The sequence below is a fragment of the Leopardus geoffroyi genome, chromosome C1 (genome assembly GCF_018350155.1).
Source record: "Leopardus geoffroyi isolate Oge1 chromosome C1, O.geoffroyi_Oge1_pat1.0, whole genome shotgun sequence".
Classification (NCBI taxonomy): Eukaryota; Metazoa; Chordata; class Mammalia; order Carnivora; family Felidae; genus Leopardus; species Leopardus geoffroyi.
In genome coordinates, this window is record NC_059328.1 from 51,559,539 (window position 1) to 51,576,837 (window position 17,299).

At 37.1% G+C, this 17,299-nt stretch overlaps 1 protein-coding gene across 5 annotated transcripts in view; it reads left to right on the forward strand.

Annotated features, from left to right (window-relative positions):
* The window catches only part of ATG4C (autophagy related 4C cysteine peptidase), a 93,570-nt gene that overhangs the window by 28,329 nt on the left and 47,942 nt on the right, over window positions 1-17,299 (forward strand). For all 5 annotated transcript variants that reach the window (XM_045477661.1, XM_045477656.1, XM_045477660.1 and 2 more), the window contains one exon: window positions 12,921-13,004. In XM_045477661.1, the coding sequence (XP_045333617.1) occupies window positions 12,921-13,004 (84 nt within the window). The remainder of the gene's footprint in view (window positions 1-12,920; window positions 13,005-17,299) is intronic.

Genomic DNA, 17,299 nt, shown 5'->3' on the forward strand with positions numbered 1-17,299 from the left:
TTATATCCATTTTATATTACTTGTTCTACTTCACCAGGAGATCATGGTGCTGTGACTCTGGGTGTTTTCTTAAAATTTTTTTTTTCAATGTTTATTTATTTTTTTTGGGACAGAGAGAGGCAGAGCATGAAGGGGGGAGGGGCAGAGAGAGAGGGAGACACAGAATCGGAAACAGGCTCCAGGCTCTGAGCCATCAGCTCAGAGCCCGACGCGGGGCTCGAACTCACGGACCGCGAGATCGTGACCTGGCTGAAGTTGGACGCTTAACCGACTGCGCCACTCAGGCGCCCCATGGGTGTTTTCTAACAGCATGACAAAGAAGACTTGCTCCCCCTTCCTATCAAACAGAGAATAGTTTTTGCAAGGGAGTAGTGGGACAAAAAAAAAACAAACGTAATTTCCATTTGTATTGTGAAATGTGAAAATAAAATTGTCAACTGTTTTAGTTAAAAAAAAAAAAAAAAGGAACAACATCAGAATCATAGGGGTCCCAGAAGAGGAAGAGAGAAATAGGGGTAAAAGGGTTATGTGAGCAAATCATAATGGACAACTTTCCTAACCTGGGGAAAGACACAGACATCAAAATCCAGGAAGCGCAGAAGACTCCCATTAGATTCAACAAAAACCGACCATCAACAAGGCATATCATAGCCAAATTCACAAAATACTCAGGCAAGGAGAGAATCCTGAAAGTAGCAAGGGAAAAAAAAGTCCTTAACCTGCAAGGGAAGACAGATCAGGTTTGCAGCAGACCTATCCACAGAAACTTGGCAGGCCAGAAAGGAGTGGCAGGATATATTCAGTGTGCTGAATCAGAAAAATATGCAGCCAAGAATTCTTTATCCAGCAAGGCTGTCATTCAAAATAGAAGGAGAGATTAAAAAGTTTCCCAGACAAACAAAAATTACAGGAGTTTGTGACCACTAAACCAGCCCTGCAAGAAATTTTAAGGGGGACTCTCTGAGGGGAGAAAAGATGAAAATATAAATAAATACCAAAAGCAACAAAGATTAGAAAGGACCAGAAACTCCAACTCTGCAAGCAACATAATGGCAATAAATTCGTATCTTACAGTACTCATTCTAAATGTCAATGGACTCAATGCTCCAATCAAAAGGCATAGGGTAACAGAATGAATAAGAAAACAAGATCCATCTCTATGCTGTTTAAGAGACCCACTTTAGACCTAAAGACACCTTCAGATTGAAAGTAAGGGGATGGAGAACCATCTATCATGCTAATGGTCAACAAAAGAAAGCTGGAGTAGCCATACTTATATCAGACAGTCTAGACTTTAAAATAAAGACTGTATCAAGAGATGCAGAAGGGCATTATATCATAATTAAGGGGTCTATCCACCAAGAAGACCTAACAATTGTAAATATTTATGTGCCAAATGTGGGAGCACCCAAATATATATATCAATGAATCACAAACATAAAGAAACTCATTGATAGTAATACCATAATAGGAGACTTCCAACACCCTACTCACAGCAGTGGACAGATCATCTAATCAAAAAATCAAGGAAACAATGGCTTTGAATGACACACTGGACCAGATGGACTTAACAGATATATTCAGAACATTTCATCCTAAAGCAGCAGAATATACATTCTTCTCCAGTGCACATGGAATGTTCTCCAGAATAGACCACATACTGGGACACAAATCAGTCCTCAGCAAGTACAAAAAAATCGAGATCATACACTGCATATTTTCAGAACACAACACTATGAAACTCGAAAGAAAAAATTTGGAAAGGTAACAAATACTTGGAGACTGAAGAACAGCCTACTAAAGAATGAATGAGCTAACCAAGAAGTTAAAGAAGAAATCAAAAAGTATATGGAAGCCAATGAAAATGATAACACCACAACCCAAAACTTCTGGACTGTAGCTAAGGCAGTCATAAGAGGAAAGTATATAGCAATCCAGGCCTTCCTAAAGAGGGAAGAAAGATCTCAGATACACAACCTAACCTTACGCCTTAAAGAGCTGGAAAAAGAACAGGAAATAAAACCCCAAAGCAGCAGAAGACAGGAAATAATAAAGATTAGAGCAGAAATTAATGCTATCAAAACTAAAAAAACAGTAGAACAGATCAATGAAACCAGAAGATGGTTCTTTGAAAGAATTAACAAAATTGATAAACCACTAGCCAGTTTGATCAAAAAGAAAAGGAAAGGACCCAAATAAATAAAATCAAGAATGAAAGGGGAGAGATCACAACCAAAACAGCAGAAATAAAAACAATAAAAAAATATTATGAGCAATTATATGCCAATAAAATGGGCAATCTGGAAGAAATGGATAAATTCCTAGAAACATATACACTACCAAAACTGAAACAGGAAGAAATAGAAAATTTGAACAGACACATAACCAGTAAGGAAGTCGAATCAGTACACAAAAATCTGCCAAAAAACAAACGTCCAGGGCCAGATGGCTTTCCAGGGGAATTCTACCAAACATTTAAGGAAGAGTTAACACCTATTCTCTTGCAGTTGTTCCAAAAAATAGAAATGGAAGGAAAACTTCCAAACTCTTTCTATGAAGCCAGCATTACCTTGATTCCAAAACCAGACAGAGACCCCACTAAAAAGGAGAATTATACCAATTTCCCTGATGAACATAGATGCAAAAATCCTCAACAAGATATTAGCCAACTGGATCCAACAATACATTAAAAAAATTCACCACGAGCAAGTGGGATTTATACCTGGGATGCAGGGTTGGTTCAATATCCACAATAAATTAATGTGATTCATCACATCAATTAAAGAAAGGACAAGAACCATATGATCCTCTCAATAGATGCAGAGAAGGCATTTGACAAAATACAGCATCCTTTCTTGATAAAAACCCGCAAGAAAGTAGGGATAGAAGGATCATACTTCGAGATCATAAAAGCCATATATGAACGACCCAACTCTAATATCATCCTCAATGGGGAAAAACTGAGAGCTTTTCCCCTAAGGTCAGAAACAAGACAGGGATGTCCACTCTTGTCACTGTCATTCAACATAGTATTGGAAGTCTTAGCCTCTGCAATCAGACAACACAAAGAAATAAAAGGCATCCAAATCGGCCAGGAGGAGGTCAAATTTTCACTCTTCACAGATGACATGATACTCTAAATGGAAAACCCTAAAGATTCCACCAAAAAACTGCTAGAATTGATTCATGATTTCAGCAAAGTTGCAGGATATAAAATCAACGCACAGAAATCAGTTGCATTCCTATACACCAACAATGAAGTGACAGAAAGAGAAATCAAGGAATTGATCCCATTTACAATTGCACCAAAACCCATAAAATACCTAGGAATAAATCTAACCAAAGAGGTGAAAAATCTATACACTGAAAACTATAGAAAGCTTGTGAAAGAAATTGAAGAAGACACAAAAAAATGGAAAAAGATTCCATGCTCCTGGATAGGAAGAACAAATATTGTTGAAATGTCAATACTACCCAAAGCAATTTACGTATTCAATGCAATCCCTATCAAAATAACACCAGCATTCTTCACAGAGCTAGAACAAATAATCCTAAAATTTGTATGGAACCAGAAAAGACCCTGAATAGCCAAAGCAATCCTGAAAAAGAAAACCAAAGCTGGAGGCATCACAATCCTGGACTTTAAGATGTATTACAAAGCTGTAATCATCAAGACAGTATGGTACTGGCAGAAGAACAGACACTCAGATCAATGGAACAGAATAGAGAACCCAGAAATGGACCTACAAACGTATGGCCAACTAATCTTTGACAAAGCAGGAAAGAATACCCAATGGAATAAAGACAGTCTCTTCAGCAAGTGGTGCTGGGAAAACTGGACAGCGACATACAGAAGAATGAACCTGGACCCCTTTCTTACACCATACATAAACTCAAAATGGGTGAAAGGCCTAAATGTAAGACAGGAAGCCATCAAAATCCTTGAGGAGAAAGCAGGCAAAAACCTTTTTGATCTTGGCCTCAGCAACTTCTTACTCAACACGTCTCTGGAGGCTAGGGAAACCAAAAGCAAAAATGAACTACTGGGACTTCATCAAAATAAACAGCTTCTGCACAGTGAAGGAAACAATCAGCAAAACTAAAAGGCAACCAACAGAATGGAAGAAGATATTTGCAAATGACTTATCAGATAAATGATTAATATCCAAAATCTATAAAGAACTTACCAAACTCAACACCCAAAAACCAAATAATCCAGTGAAGAAATGGGCAAAACACATGAATAGACACTTCTCCAAAGAAGACATCCAGATGGTCAACCGACACGTGAAAAAATGCTCAACATCACTCCTCATCAGGGAAATACAAATCCAAATCACAATGAGATGCCACCTTACACCTGTCAGAATGGCTAACATTGCAACAACAGATGTTGGCAAGGATGTGGAGAAAGAGGATCTCTTTTGCATTGTTGGTGGGAATGCAAGCTGGTGCACTCATTCTGAAAAAACAATATGGAGGTTCCTCAAAAAGCTAAAAATAGAACTACCCTATGACCCAGCAATTGTACTACTAGGTATTTATCCAAGGGATACAGGTGTGCTATTTCAAAGGGACACATGCACCCCAATGTTTATAGCAGCACTATCAACAATAGCCAAAGTATGGAAAGATCCCAGATGTCCATTGATGGATGAATGAATAAAGAAGATGTGATATTTATATACAATGGAGTATTCCTTGGCAATCAAAAAGAATGAAATCTTGCTATTTGCAACTATGTGGATGGAACTGGAGGGTATTATGCTAAGTGAAATTAGTCAGTCAGAGAAAGACAAGTATCATATGACTTCACTCATATGAGGACTTTTTTTTTTTTTTTTTTCAACGTTTATTCATTTTTGGGACAGAGAGAGACAGAGCATGAACGGGGGAGGGGCAGAGAGAGAGGGAGACACAGAATCAGAAACAGGCTCCAGGCTCTGAGCCATCAGCCCAGAGCCTGACGCGGGGCTCGAACTCACGGACCGCGAGATCGTGACCTGGCTGAAGCCGGACGGTTAACCGACTGCGCCACCCAGGCGCCCCTCATATGAGGACTTTAAGAGACAAAACAGATGAACATGAGGGAAGGGAAACAAAAATAATATAAAAATAGGGAGGAGTACAAAACATAAGAGACTCATAAATATGGAGAAAAACTGAGGGTTACTGGAGGGGTTGTGGGGGGGGGGAATGGGCTAAATGGGTAAGGAGCACTAAGGAATCTACTCCTGAAATCATTGTTGCACTATATGCTAACTAACTTGGATGTAAATGAAAAAAAAAAAAAGAAAAAAACCACAAAAATAAAATTAAAAAAATAATAATGCAAATTCAGGTAAAACACAATGGACAGTTGGCTCCTGCTCACTGGAAAGCATGGCCAGCTAAAGGCCATGTTAGACAGTTACAACTTGATAATAAAACATTGCATTTTGAAAACTATGAGCACTGATTTTTTAAAAATTGAGATATAATATACTAAAAAAACATCCTTTTATGATTCAGTGGTTTTTAGTATAAGAGTGTACAACATCATCACTAGCTAATCCCAGAACACCTTTATCACCCCAAAATGCAACCCTGTACCAATTAGCATCTACTCCCTGTTCCTCTCCACCTCTTCTCTAGCCCCTGGCAATCACCAGTCTATTTACTGTCTCTATGGATTTGACTGTTCTGGACATTTCATATAAATGGCATTATGCAACTTGTGGCTTTTTCTGTCTGACTCCTTTCGCTTAGCATAATGTTTTCAAAATTCATCCATATTGTAGCATGTATGTATCAGTACTTCATTCCTTTATATGACTGAATAATATTTAATTGTATGGCCATACTACATTTTCTTTACCCATTTATTATTTGATGGACATTTGGGTTGTTTTTGAATTTTTGGCTAATATGAATATTGCTGCTATGAACGTTGTGTAAAAGTTTTTGTGTGAATATATGCGTTCAGTTCTCTTGGGTATATACCTAAGAGTAGAATTGCTGGATAATACATTAACTCTAATTTTAACTTTTTGAAAAAGTACCAAGCTGTTTTCTAAGGTGGCTGTATCATTTTACATTCCTATCAGCAATGTTTGAGGGTTTGAATTTCTCCACATCGTCAACAGCACTTTTTATTGTCCATCTTTTTTATTGGAGCCATTCCAGTGGGTACGAAGTATCTCAGTGAGTTTGATTTGCATTTCCTTGATGAATAATGATATTAAGAAATCTTCCATATACTTACTATTTGTATATATTCTTTGGAGAAATATCTATTTAAATCCTTTGTGTATTTTTTAATTGGGTTATTTGTCTTTTTATTTTTGAGCTTTATGAGTTCTTTATATGTTCTAGATAGAAATCACTTAGCAAATATATGATTTACAAATACTTTCTCCCATTTTGGTGTTGTCTTTTTACTTTCTTGATAGTGTCCATTAGAGCACAAAACCTTCAAATTTTGATGAAATCCAGTTTACTTATTTTTTCTTTGGTTGTTTGTGCTTTTGATATAAAATTAGAGAAACTGTTGTGTAAATCAGAATCATGAAGATTTATACCTGTGTTTCTTAAGAATTTTATTTTTTTAATTAAAACCTTTTTCTAGGGAGAGAGAGAAAGCGAGCATGAGTTGGGGAGAGGGGCAGAGGAAGAGAGAGAATCTTAAGCTCCACACTAAGTGTGGAGCCTGATGAGGGATCCTGGGATCATTACCTGAGCCACAATCAAAGGTCAGACACTTACCTGACTGAGCCACCCAGGAACCCCAAGAATTTTATTAATTTAGCTCTTATATTTAGGTCTTTGATCCATTTTGAGTTAATTTTTGCATGCGATGTGAAGTCCAACTTCATTTTTGTATGTGTCTATCTAGTTGTCCCAGCACCATTTTTTGAAAAGACTATTCTTTCTCCATTGAATGGTCTTGATTCCCTTGTCTAAATCAGTTGACCACAGATGTAAAGGTTTATCTATGGACTTCCAGTTCAATTCCATGTATGTACACATCCATCTGTGTGCCAGTGCAACACTCTCTAATTACTTTAGCTTTTTGTAAAATTACAAAATTGGAAAGTGTGATTCCTTCAACTCTGTTCTTCTTTTCCAAGATTATTTTGGCTATTTTGGATGAATTTTTGATCATCTTAACAATTTCTGCAAGAAATCCAGTTGGGATTTTGATAGAGATTTTAGTGAATCTGTAGATCACTTGTACAGTATTGCCATATTAAACTTTCCAATCCATGGACATGGGATATGTTTCCTTATATTTAGGTTTGTAATTTTTTGTTTCAATCATGTTTTGTCGTTTTCTACTTATAAAGCTTGTTAAAGTTTTTCCTAAGTATTTAGGAAAGTATTTATTTCCTTTTTTGTTAAAGTTATTCCTAAGTATTTTATTATTTTTGATGCTATTTTAAAGTGAATTGTTTTCTTTAAGTTTATTTGTTGCCAGTATATAGAAATACAGTTGCTTTTTGTAATTTTATCTTGTGTCTTGTAAGCTTGATGTTCTACTTTATTAGCTCTAATAGGTTTTTTTGTGTGTGTGATTCTTTTGGATTTTCTGTATGTAAAGATCATGTCATCTGCAAATAGAGGCTTATGTTCTTTTTAAGCCATTTAATTTGGTGAATAGGTTATGTGATGAAGATTTCATTTGTAAGTTGAAAATTGTCATACAGGCACTAGACAACCCATTTTTATTTTACTCTTTTTTTAAATACAAATCATTTTTATTTTTAAGTGTTTATTTATTTTTGAGAGAGACAGAGAGAGAGAGAGAATGTGAGCAGGGGAGTGGCAGAGGAAGAAGGAGGCAGAGAATCTGAAGCAGGCTCTGAGTGCTGTCAGTGTAGAGCCTGATGTGGGGCTTGAATTCAAGAATCATGAGCTCATGACCTGAGCCAAAGTCTTAAGCTTAAGACCTAGGTGCTCCTAGAATAACCCAGTTTATCAGTATCCTAGGAATTGTTAAACTATTATTTACATATGTGTTGTTTTCCTTATCTAGATACTTAAGTGGCCATCATAAAATTATGGTAATTTCTAATCTCTGAAGAACAGATGGTTTAAGGTGACTAAGTGTTCTAGATAGCTTCAAGTTATGGACTAGTATTTTTGTTTGATTTTATTGGTTGAAAATCTAAAATGTTTTCTGTATTTTCCTTGCTTAGAGTTTGTGTAGTATGGGTGGTACAGGAAGGACTAAGATTGATTGAGCATTTACTAGCATTTAAAAAAAAAATTTTTTTAATGTTTATTTATTTTTGAGAGAGACAGACCATGAGTGGGGGAGGGGCAGAAAGAGGGAGACAGAATCTGAAGCAGGCTCCAGGCTCAACTGTCAGCACAGAGCCCAACACGGGGCTCGAACCCATGAACTGCAAGATCATGACCTGAGCTGAAGACAGAGGCTTAACAGACTGAGCCACCCAGGTTCCCTAGCATTTTGTAGATGATTTATGTACCTTATTTAAATCTCATATCTTTCTGAGATGGATATCTTCCTGATATATTTTTTTTTTTAATTAGAAAACTGAGATTAACATATTTGTGGTCACATATCTAGGTAATAAGTCATGAAACTGGTGGTATTCAAATCCAGCCTCCCTGTTCCTCAGTCTTGCTCTTCTCTGAATATAGTGAACATAATTTAGGATTATTTTTTTCAATGTCAATATTATGAAATGATGAAGATGGAACTAGAAATGGCATAGCACTTAAGATTTAAAAGACTTACTTTCTTGAAAAACGGCTTAATTTTTGCTTTCTTCTCCCCTCTCTCCTTTTATTTACCTGACTTCATGAGGTGTGTAAACTTGACTTCCTTTTTAAAAATAGTTAATATGTAAACCATCCTTCTTCTGGGTGTTTCAGATCCTCCCAAAAATAATTATCATCTGTTATTTCTACATTCTTTGGCTTGTTTGGATCTTTTAAAGCTTTGTGGTATTCAGGTAGCTGACTTAATGGACTATAGGTTTTTTGTAACATTCTGTTTATGATTGCTATTCTCCAAAGATCGTCCTTAGTAAGGATTTAATCATATCTTGTGTTGTCTCTTTTCTCATTGAATCTGGGCTGGCCTGTGCCTCATATTAACCAATAGAATGAGAGGAAATGAGGCTGTGTCAATTCTAGGCCTGGCCATTAAGAGGCAACTTCTGCTTGCTCTGATTTGGAGCTCTGAACTGTTATGTCACCACTTTAGGTACTCTGCTGGAGAAAATCACATGGAGAGACCACATGACGAAGAAAGGCCCAGAGATGATCTAAGAGAGAAAGCATCAGCCAATTCAGTGTCTCAGTTGAGCCTCTCCATCTGATTTCCACTACGTTAGACTTAGCAGGAGAACTGCTCGGTTGAGCCCAGTCAATCCACAGAACTGTGTGATATAAGAAAAAAGTTGTTTCATAAGATAAAAACAGAAAGGGAGGCAAACCATAAGAGACTCTTAAATACACAGAACAAACTGAAGGTTGCTGGAGGGGAAGTGGGTGGAGGGATGGGCTAAATGGGTGATGGGCATTAAGGGGGGCACTTGTTATGATGAGCACTGGGTGTTGTATTTAAGTGATGAATCATGGGAATCTATCCCCGAAACCAAGAGCACACTGTATACACTGTATGTTAGCTAACTTGACAATAAATTATATTAAAAGAAAAAAAAATTTCCTTCACCCCAAAAAGTTTCTTCAAGCTTCCTTCTGGTCAGTGCTCACCCCTCACAATCACTGCCCCGTTTCAATTTATTTAATGGCTTGTTTGCCAAATTTACTTACTTTTCTTAACTTACTTAGTTTTATTTAATTAGTTATCATTTGAAATCATAATGACATTTGTCTCTGTCCCACCTCCCTCTGCTATAAACTGAGACTTAAAGGTAAACAGTAGGGGAGATTAAGATACAAAATAAGAATATATTCTTCAGTATGAAGAATTCTGGTGAATATATATTTTTCAATATGTATAAGAAGAACTTATTAATATACTTTTATTCATGGCTCCTTCCTATACTCCAGGCTCTGTTATCCCATGTCTCTATGGATTTTATATCCTTCATTTTTTGTCTGTGTGCCATGGTATCCTGGTTCAGCATCAACAAGCTAGGGTAGAGGTAGTTGTGTTTCTTACAATACCTTTATAAAGATAAAATGAAAACTGGTCAACTAAAACCAAATAATTAAAAGAAAAAAAATATTCTATAGACTAGTCATTTGGCATACTGGCCTAATTCAGCTTTGACATGCCTGTGGAAAAAGAGAGGAAAATGGCTGGGCCTTATGAGAAGTCCTGAGCTTTCTTATGTACCTAGCATCATGGAGTATTAAAATAAGTCAGTCTATTATGAGGGTTAGGTCCTGCCAGGATTTGCACAGGAAGTGTAAGAGTGAGAGAGTATGCACCATATGAGTCATGGTTGAGCTTTAAAGCACTGTAAATCTGTGCTCAAGTAAAATGTGGATCCTTGCAATGCCCCAGGCTCTTAAGAATCAGATTCACAACTTCTCTTTTCTTGAGGAAGGATTGGTGAATGGTAAGAGGGGGTAGGCAGAGGCTAGAGCATAGGGAGAAAGAGAAGTTCCTCCTTGAAGATTGTTTCCTTTTATTTGAAGTTTTTTTTGTGAAGTTCTTAGAATTTGCTTTAGAAATACTGCCTTTAGAGGGGGAGGGGGTTATTACTATTTAGGGGTTAGAATCATTCTGGTACAGTACTAACAATTCTAAGAGATAATGTTTGTAAGGTGCTTAGCCTAGTTCCTGGTATAGAATAGGATCAGTAAATACCATTTTCCCACTGGAGTTCAGAGAAGAGCATCAGAGCCAGGTGGGAAAAAGAAAAACTGGCTTAGAAGTGCACACAGGAGGGTGTGGAGCCTGCTTAAGATTCTCTTCCCTTCCTCCCTCTGCTCCTCCCTGGCTCACACTCATTCGCTCTGCAAACACACACACACACACACACACACACACACACACACGCACACACGCACACATGCACACACACACACACGAGCTGTAAGAAGTAGATAGGCTCATATTGGGGAGGATATTTTTGTCATGGGATAGTATGAGCCAAACAGCAAAGCCCACTTTGAGTATAGGTGAAAAGTAGTGGAAAAGATGACTGTAAATGTAATTTGTATCATATTTTGGAATGTCTTTAGTATCACTGAGAAGTTCATAATAAATCTGTTAAGTAATGAGTCACTGAGGATGGTTTTTGAGCAGAAGAGTTACCTATTCAAAGCTGAGCCACGGGGAGATTAATTTGGCAGTGACATGTGGCATATGCTAGAATGAGGAAAAACTGAAGACACAGAAACCGTTTTGGAGAGTACTGCAGCAATCCAAGTAAAGGAAAACCCGATTCATATATTTATTTGCCATTCTTTCTTTTCTCTAGCAAATTCAAATACTTGCATCATCTTTATTATGAAGACATATTTCTATTTCTTTTTTGTATTCATTTGTATTAAAGTACTTTGGGGAGCACTTTTGTAAAAAGTCACTTATTTTACATTTTCTAAAAACTTTTCAATATAAATGGCAGATAGTCTACTTAAGAGTAGACCTAAGTCTGTTGGCTCCCAATTTCAGATTCTTTCTGTTTATATGCTCTTGCATGTTAGGAGCTGCTTTTAAGTCTATCCTTAGCAGTCAGGAATTTCATATACTTAGGAATACTCAGGAATATAATGGGCAAGTGTTTTTCTCAGGAAATTAAGAACTATTAATGGCATCATAAAAAACCAAGAGGATAGATGCTGTAGTTTCGCAGGAATAAAACTTAAAGAATTTGCAACTATAGTTGGGAATTGGGGATTTGGAGGTGGAAACGGAAATGAGGATCTCTGAAAGCTCTATTCACTATTTTCAGACATCCTCAGGTGGCTGAAATGATGGGGTTATACATTTACCTAGGAAACTTCAGGGATTCACATTTATCACAAGCAGTAGTGGACTGTGTTACCTTTTCTGTAAATTACTTCATTGGAATACTCAATTACTTTAAATATTTTAATTATCTAAAATGGAAGGAAAGACAAGAAATTGGTAACATTTGTTGCATGTGGGAAAAAGAAGTTAATGTCAGAGAAACTGGAGTAGAATTTGTACTGTTTTTTTTTTTAAAGTAACTTTTGTTTTTTTAAAAATATTCATTTATTTTTGAGAGAGAGAGAGCGTGCATGTGCGCACAAGTGAGGAGGGTCAGAGAGAGAGAGAGGGGGAAAGAGGATCCCAAGTAGGCTCTGCACTGACAGCAGTGAGCCCTAAGCAGCCGCGAACTCATGAACTGCAAGATCATGACCTGAGCTGAAGTCAGATGCTCAACTGACTAAGCCACCTAAGGCACTCCTATACTGTTATTTTATTTTATTTTTTTGTAATCTTTAATTTTTACTTGAGAGAAAAGAGAGAGTGTGCATAGGGGAAAGGGGCAGAGGGAGAAAGAGAGAGACTCCCAGGCAGGCTCCACACTCAGCGTGGAGCCTGATTTGGGGCTTGATCCCACAGCCCTGAGATCACGACCTGAGCCAAAGTCAAGAGTTGGACACTCAACCAACTAAGCCACTGAGGTGTCTCCAGAATTTGTACCTTTTAAGTTTTATACCATAAGATCATTGTGGGGAAAAAAAGAACATTGTGACCTGTTTGAAAATAAATTAAAATTAAGTTCTTTTCTTTCTCATGTTCTTTACATGATGGAATGTGTTTAAAATACTTAACTGTATTTGAAGGTAGCATAAATGACCTGTATTTCCAGTTCATTGTCCATATATTTTGCTATTCTTGCAAAAAACTGCATGTTCATAGTTTAGAATTGATGATTTGAAATAATAAAATAAAATAAAATGCTACACTTTTAGCCTGAAATCCTTTAATTGCAAAACTGTTTTTCTCTTTTCTTGTTTAGGTTGGGTGTTGAAAACAAAGACATATTTTAGTAGAAATTCCCCTGTATTGTTGCTTGGAAAATGTTACCATTTTAAATATGAAGGTAAGTGCTAAATTTGTAACCCATTTAAAAATCTTTGTATTCCTTCATTGTGTAACAGTTTTCATTGTTTTATTTCCAGATCAATCTACTTTTGGCATATTTTTTTTTTGTTTTTTACTCCTTTTTATTGTGGTAAAATAATAACAGAATTTACCTTCTTAATAATTTTTTTATATTTATTTATTTATTTTGAGAGAGTGAGATGAAGAGTTCTGGAGATAAATGGTGGTAATTTTATTAGCACAACATTGTGAATGTATTTAAAACCACTGAACTGTATGTACACTTAAAAATTATTAAGTGTGCATGTATGTGTGCAAGAGCGAGAAAAGGCAGAGAGAGAGGGAGGGAGAATCCCAAGCAGGATCTGTGCTGTCATCATGGAGCCCGATGTCAGTATAGAGCTTGATCCCATGAACTGTGAGATTATGACCTGAGCCGAAATCAAGAGTTGGATGCTTAACCAACTGAGCCACCCAGGTGCCCTACACCATCTTAATAATTTTTTAAAAAAACTTTAATGTTTACTTATTTTTGAGAGAGAGAGAGAGAGAACGAGAGAGAGAGAACGAGTAGGGGAGGGGCAGAGAGGGAGGGAGACACAGAATCCAAAGCAGATTCTGGGCTCTGAGCTGTCAGCACAGAGCCCGATGCAGGGCTCGAACCCATGAACCATGAGATCACGACTACAGCTGAAGTCGGATGCCTAACAGACTAAGCCACCCCAGTGCCCCAACTTTTTTTCTTAATGTTTTATTTATTTTTGACAGAGAGTGAGTAAGGAAGGGGCAGAGAGAGAAGAGAGACAGAGGATCCGAAGGAGGTTCCACACTGTCAGCACAGAGTCTCATGTGGGGCTTGAACTCATGAATTACGAGATCATGATCTGAGCTGAAATCAAGAGTCAGACCCTTAACCAATTGACCATTCTACTTTTTATGCCTCTGTTTTGGCATATTTCTTTTAAGAACCTGTATTTTATGTAACACATAATGTACTGCCATATGGTTTGGGTTTCTAGTAAACTCTTTGAGGATGAGAATCATGACCCCTTTTGTTATATCCCTCACAGTTTTAGACTTATGAGTGTTAGTTAAATATTATTTGAATTGATATCATAATATTTTTTATCAAGTTTTCTGATGATAACTTTAAAGTATATGCTAATATGAATGGACATTTTTCCAAAGAAGATATCCAGATGGCTAGCAAACACATGAAAAGATGCTCAGTATCACTCATCATCAGGGAAATACAAATCAAAACCACAATAAGATACCACCTCACACCTGTCAGAATGGTTAAAATGAACAACTCAGGAAACCACAGATGTTGGCAAGGATGCAGAGAAAGGGGAACACTTTTGCACTGCTGGTGGGAATGCAAACTGGTACAGCCACTCTGGAAAACAGTATGGAGGTTTCTCCAAAAATTAAAAATAGAACTACCCTATGACCCAGCAATTTACTAGGTATTTATCCAAAGGATACAAAAATGCTGATTCGAAGGGGCACATGCACCCTAATGTTTATAGCAGCACTATCAACAATAGCCAAAGTATAGAAAGGGCCCAAATGTCCATCAACTGATGAATGAATAAAGAAGATGGTATATATACACTGTGGAATACTATCTGGCAATCAAAAAGAATGAAATTTTTCCATTTGTAATAACATGGATGGAACTAGAGTATATTAATGCTAAACGAAATAAGGCGGTCAGAGAAAGACAAATACTGTATGAATTCACTCATATGTGGAATTTAAGAAACAAAACAGATGAACATAGGGGAAGGGAAGGAAAAACAAGATAAAAACAGAGAGGGAGGCAAACCATAAGAGACTCTTAAATGCAGAGAACAAACTGAGGGTTGCTGGAGGGGAAGTGGGTAAGGGAATGGGCAAACGGGTGCTGGGCATTAAGGAGGGCACTTGTTGGGATGAGCACTGGTTGTTATATGTAAGTGATGAATCACTGGGTTCTACTCCTGAAACCAATACTATACTGACTAACTTGAATTTAAATAAATAAGTTAAATGAAAAAGATTGAGAAAAAGAAGTGTATGCAAATAATTTAAAGTATCACCTTGGTTAACCTGAAAATGGTAGATTTTCCAATTCTTTTTTTTTTTTTTTATTTATTTTGAGAGAGAGTGAACATGATTGGGGGAGGGGCAGAGAGAGAGAAGAGAGAGACAATCCCAAGCAGGCTCTGCTCTGTCAGTGCAGAGCCAGATATGAGGCTCTATCCCATGAACTGTGAGATCATGACCTGAGCTGAAATCAAGAGATGGAGGCTTAACTGTTGCCCAGGCGCCCCAGATTTTTGAATTCTTTAAAAAAAATTTTTTTTAACATTTATTCATTTTTGATGGAGACACAGAGTGTGAGCAGGGGAGGGGCAGAGAGAGAGGGAGACACAGAATCTGTAGCAGGCTCTCGGCTCTGAGCTGTCAGCACAGAGCCCAATGCATGGCTCAGACCCATGAACTATGAGATCATGACCTGAACTGAAGTCAGATCCTTAATCAACTGAGCCATCCAGGTGCTTCCAGATTTTTCAATTCTTAAGGATGTTCTAATTTCTGAAATTATTGACTTATTTTGATGTTTTTGAGTTTCTACATATGCCCGTCCTTTTAATAATTATATATTTTCTTTTAACAATTTATGTCACTTAATGAATGCCTTCTTTGTGTTAGGCATCATGCTAAGCTCTTTGTGAAGTGCCTTTAATTCTTTAATTCTCACAGCAAGCCTACAAGTTTGATTCAAGTATCTTATGAGTATGAAACAGGAGCTTAGAGAAGTTAAATAATTTGTCCAATGTCACACAGGTATTAAATGGCACAGCTGTAATTTAAACCAAGACTGTGTCTCACTTTACTCCTGGCTTTTTTTCTACTATACGTCTGTGCTTGGTTTTGTGTGTAGGAGTACATGTGTGAGTGTGTGTATGTGTGTGTGTGTGTGTGTGTGTGTGTGTGTGTGTGTGTAAGACAGAGAAGGAAAGAATGTGTGTGAGAATATGTCATTATCAAGTCTTTTATTTTTGGTTGACTTATTTTGGCATCTCATTTATCAGCAATTTTCTAAAGCCTTGTAAATGTCTTGTAATGATAACAGCTAACATTTATTGAGTATTTATAATGTGCCAGGTAGTATTTCAAGTAGTTCATATGCTTAACTCATTGAGTCCTCACAGCGCTCTTTAAAAAAAAATTTTTTTTAATGTTTATTTATTTTTGAGAGAGAGACAGAGTGTGAGCAGGTAACGGGTAGACAGAGAGGGAGACACAGAATCCGAAGCAGGCTCCAGGCTCTGAGCTGCCAGCACAGAGCCCGACACAGGGCTCGAGCTCATGAACTGCAAGATCATGACCTGAGTCGAAGTCGAACACTTAACTGACTGAGCCACCCAGGTGCCTTGAGAAGTTTTTGATTCCATTTTCAAAAGGGTCAGAAACAGGAAATATAAAATCATCAGGGACACTGAGATAATGGGGTTTTGTTTTTGGCATAAAAGGGCTAACATTGGGAAGAAGCAAACAGATTAAAAATTACTCAAATACCATATGAGTTCACTCATATGTGGAAATTAAGAAAACAAATGAACAAAGTAAAAAAGAGACCAAAAAAACCAGAATTAAATACAGAGAACAAACTGATGGTTCCCAGAAGGGAGGTGGGTGGGGAGGGGGGAGTTGGGTGAAATAGGTGAAGGAGATTAAGAATACACTTATTGTGATGAACACTGAGTAATGTATACAATTGTTGAGTCATATTATATACCTGAGACTAATAGAACATCATATATTAATTATATTTGAATTAAAAATTAAGTAAATAAATAAAAAATCACTCATAATGTATTTTTCTTGTCGAGTACAATTTTGTTATCCTCCTTAAAAGGGTATTCACAGGGGCTGGGTGGCTCAGTTGGTTGAGTGTCTGACTTCGACTCAGGTCATGATCTTGTGGCTTGAGAGTTCAAGTCCTATATCAGGCTGGCTGTAGTCAGTGCAGACCCTGCTTCAGATCCTCTGTCCCTCTCTCTCTGCCCTTCCCGCTTTCCCCTGCTTGCACTCTCTCTCTCTCTCTCTCAAAAAACAAAAACAAAAACAAAAACAAAAATGGTGTATACACAGGGTTTTTATCTTCTCTGTAAATGCACAACTCATAATTTCAAAAAAATATTTAATATAAAATTATTAAAACAATAAAAATTCACTATTTGTAATAAATAATACAGACCTAAGCATCCAACTTTGGTTCAGGACATGATCTCATGGTTT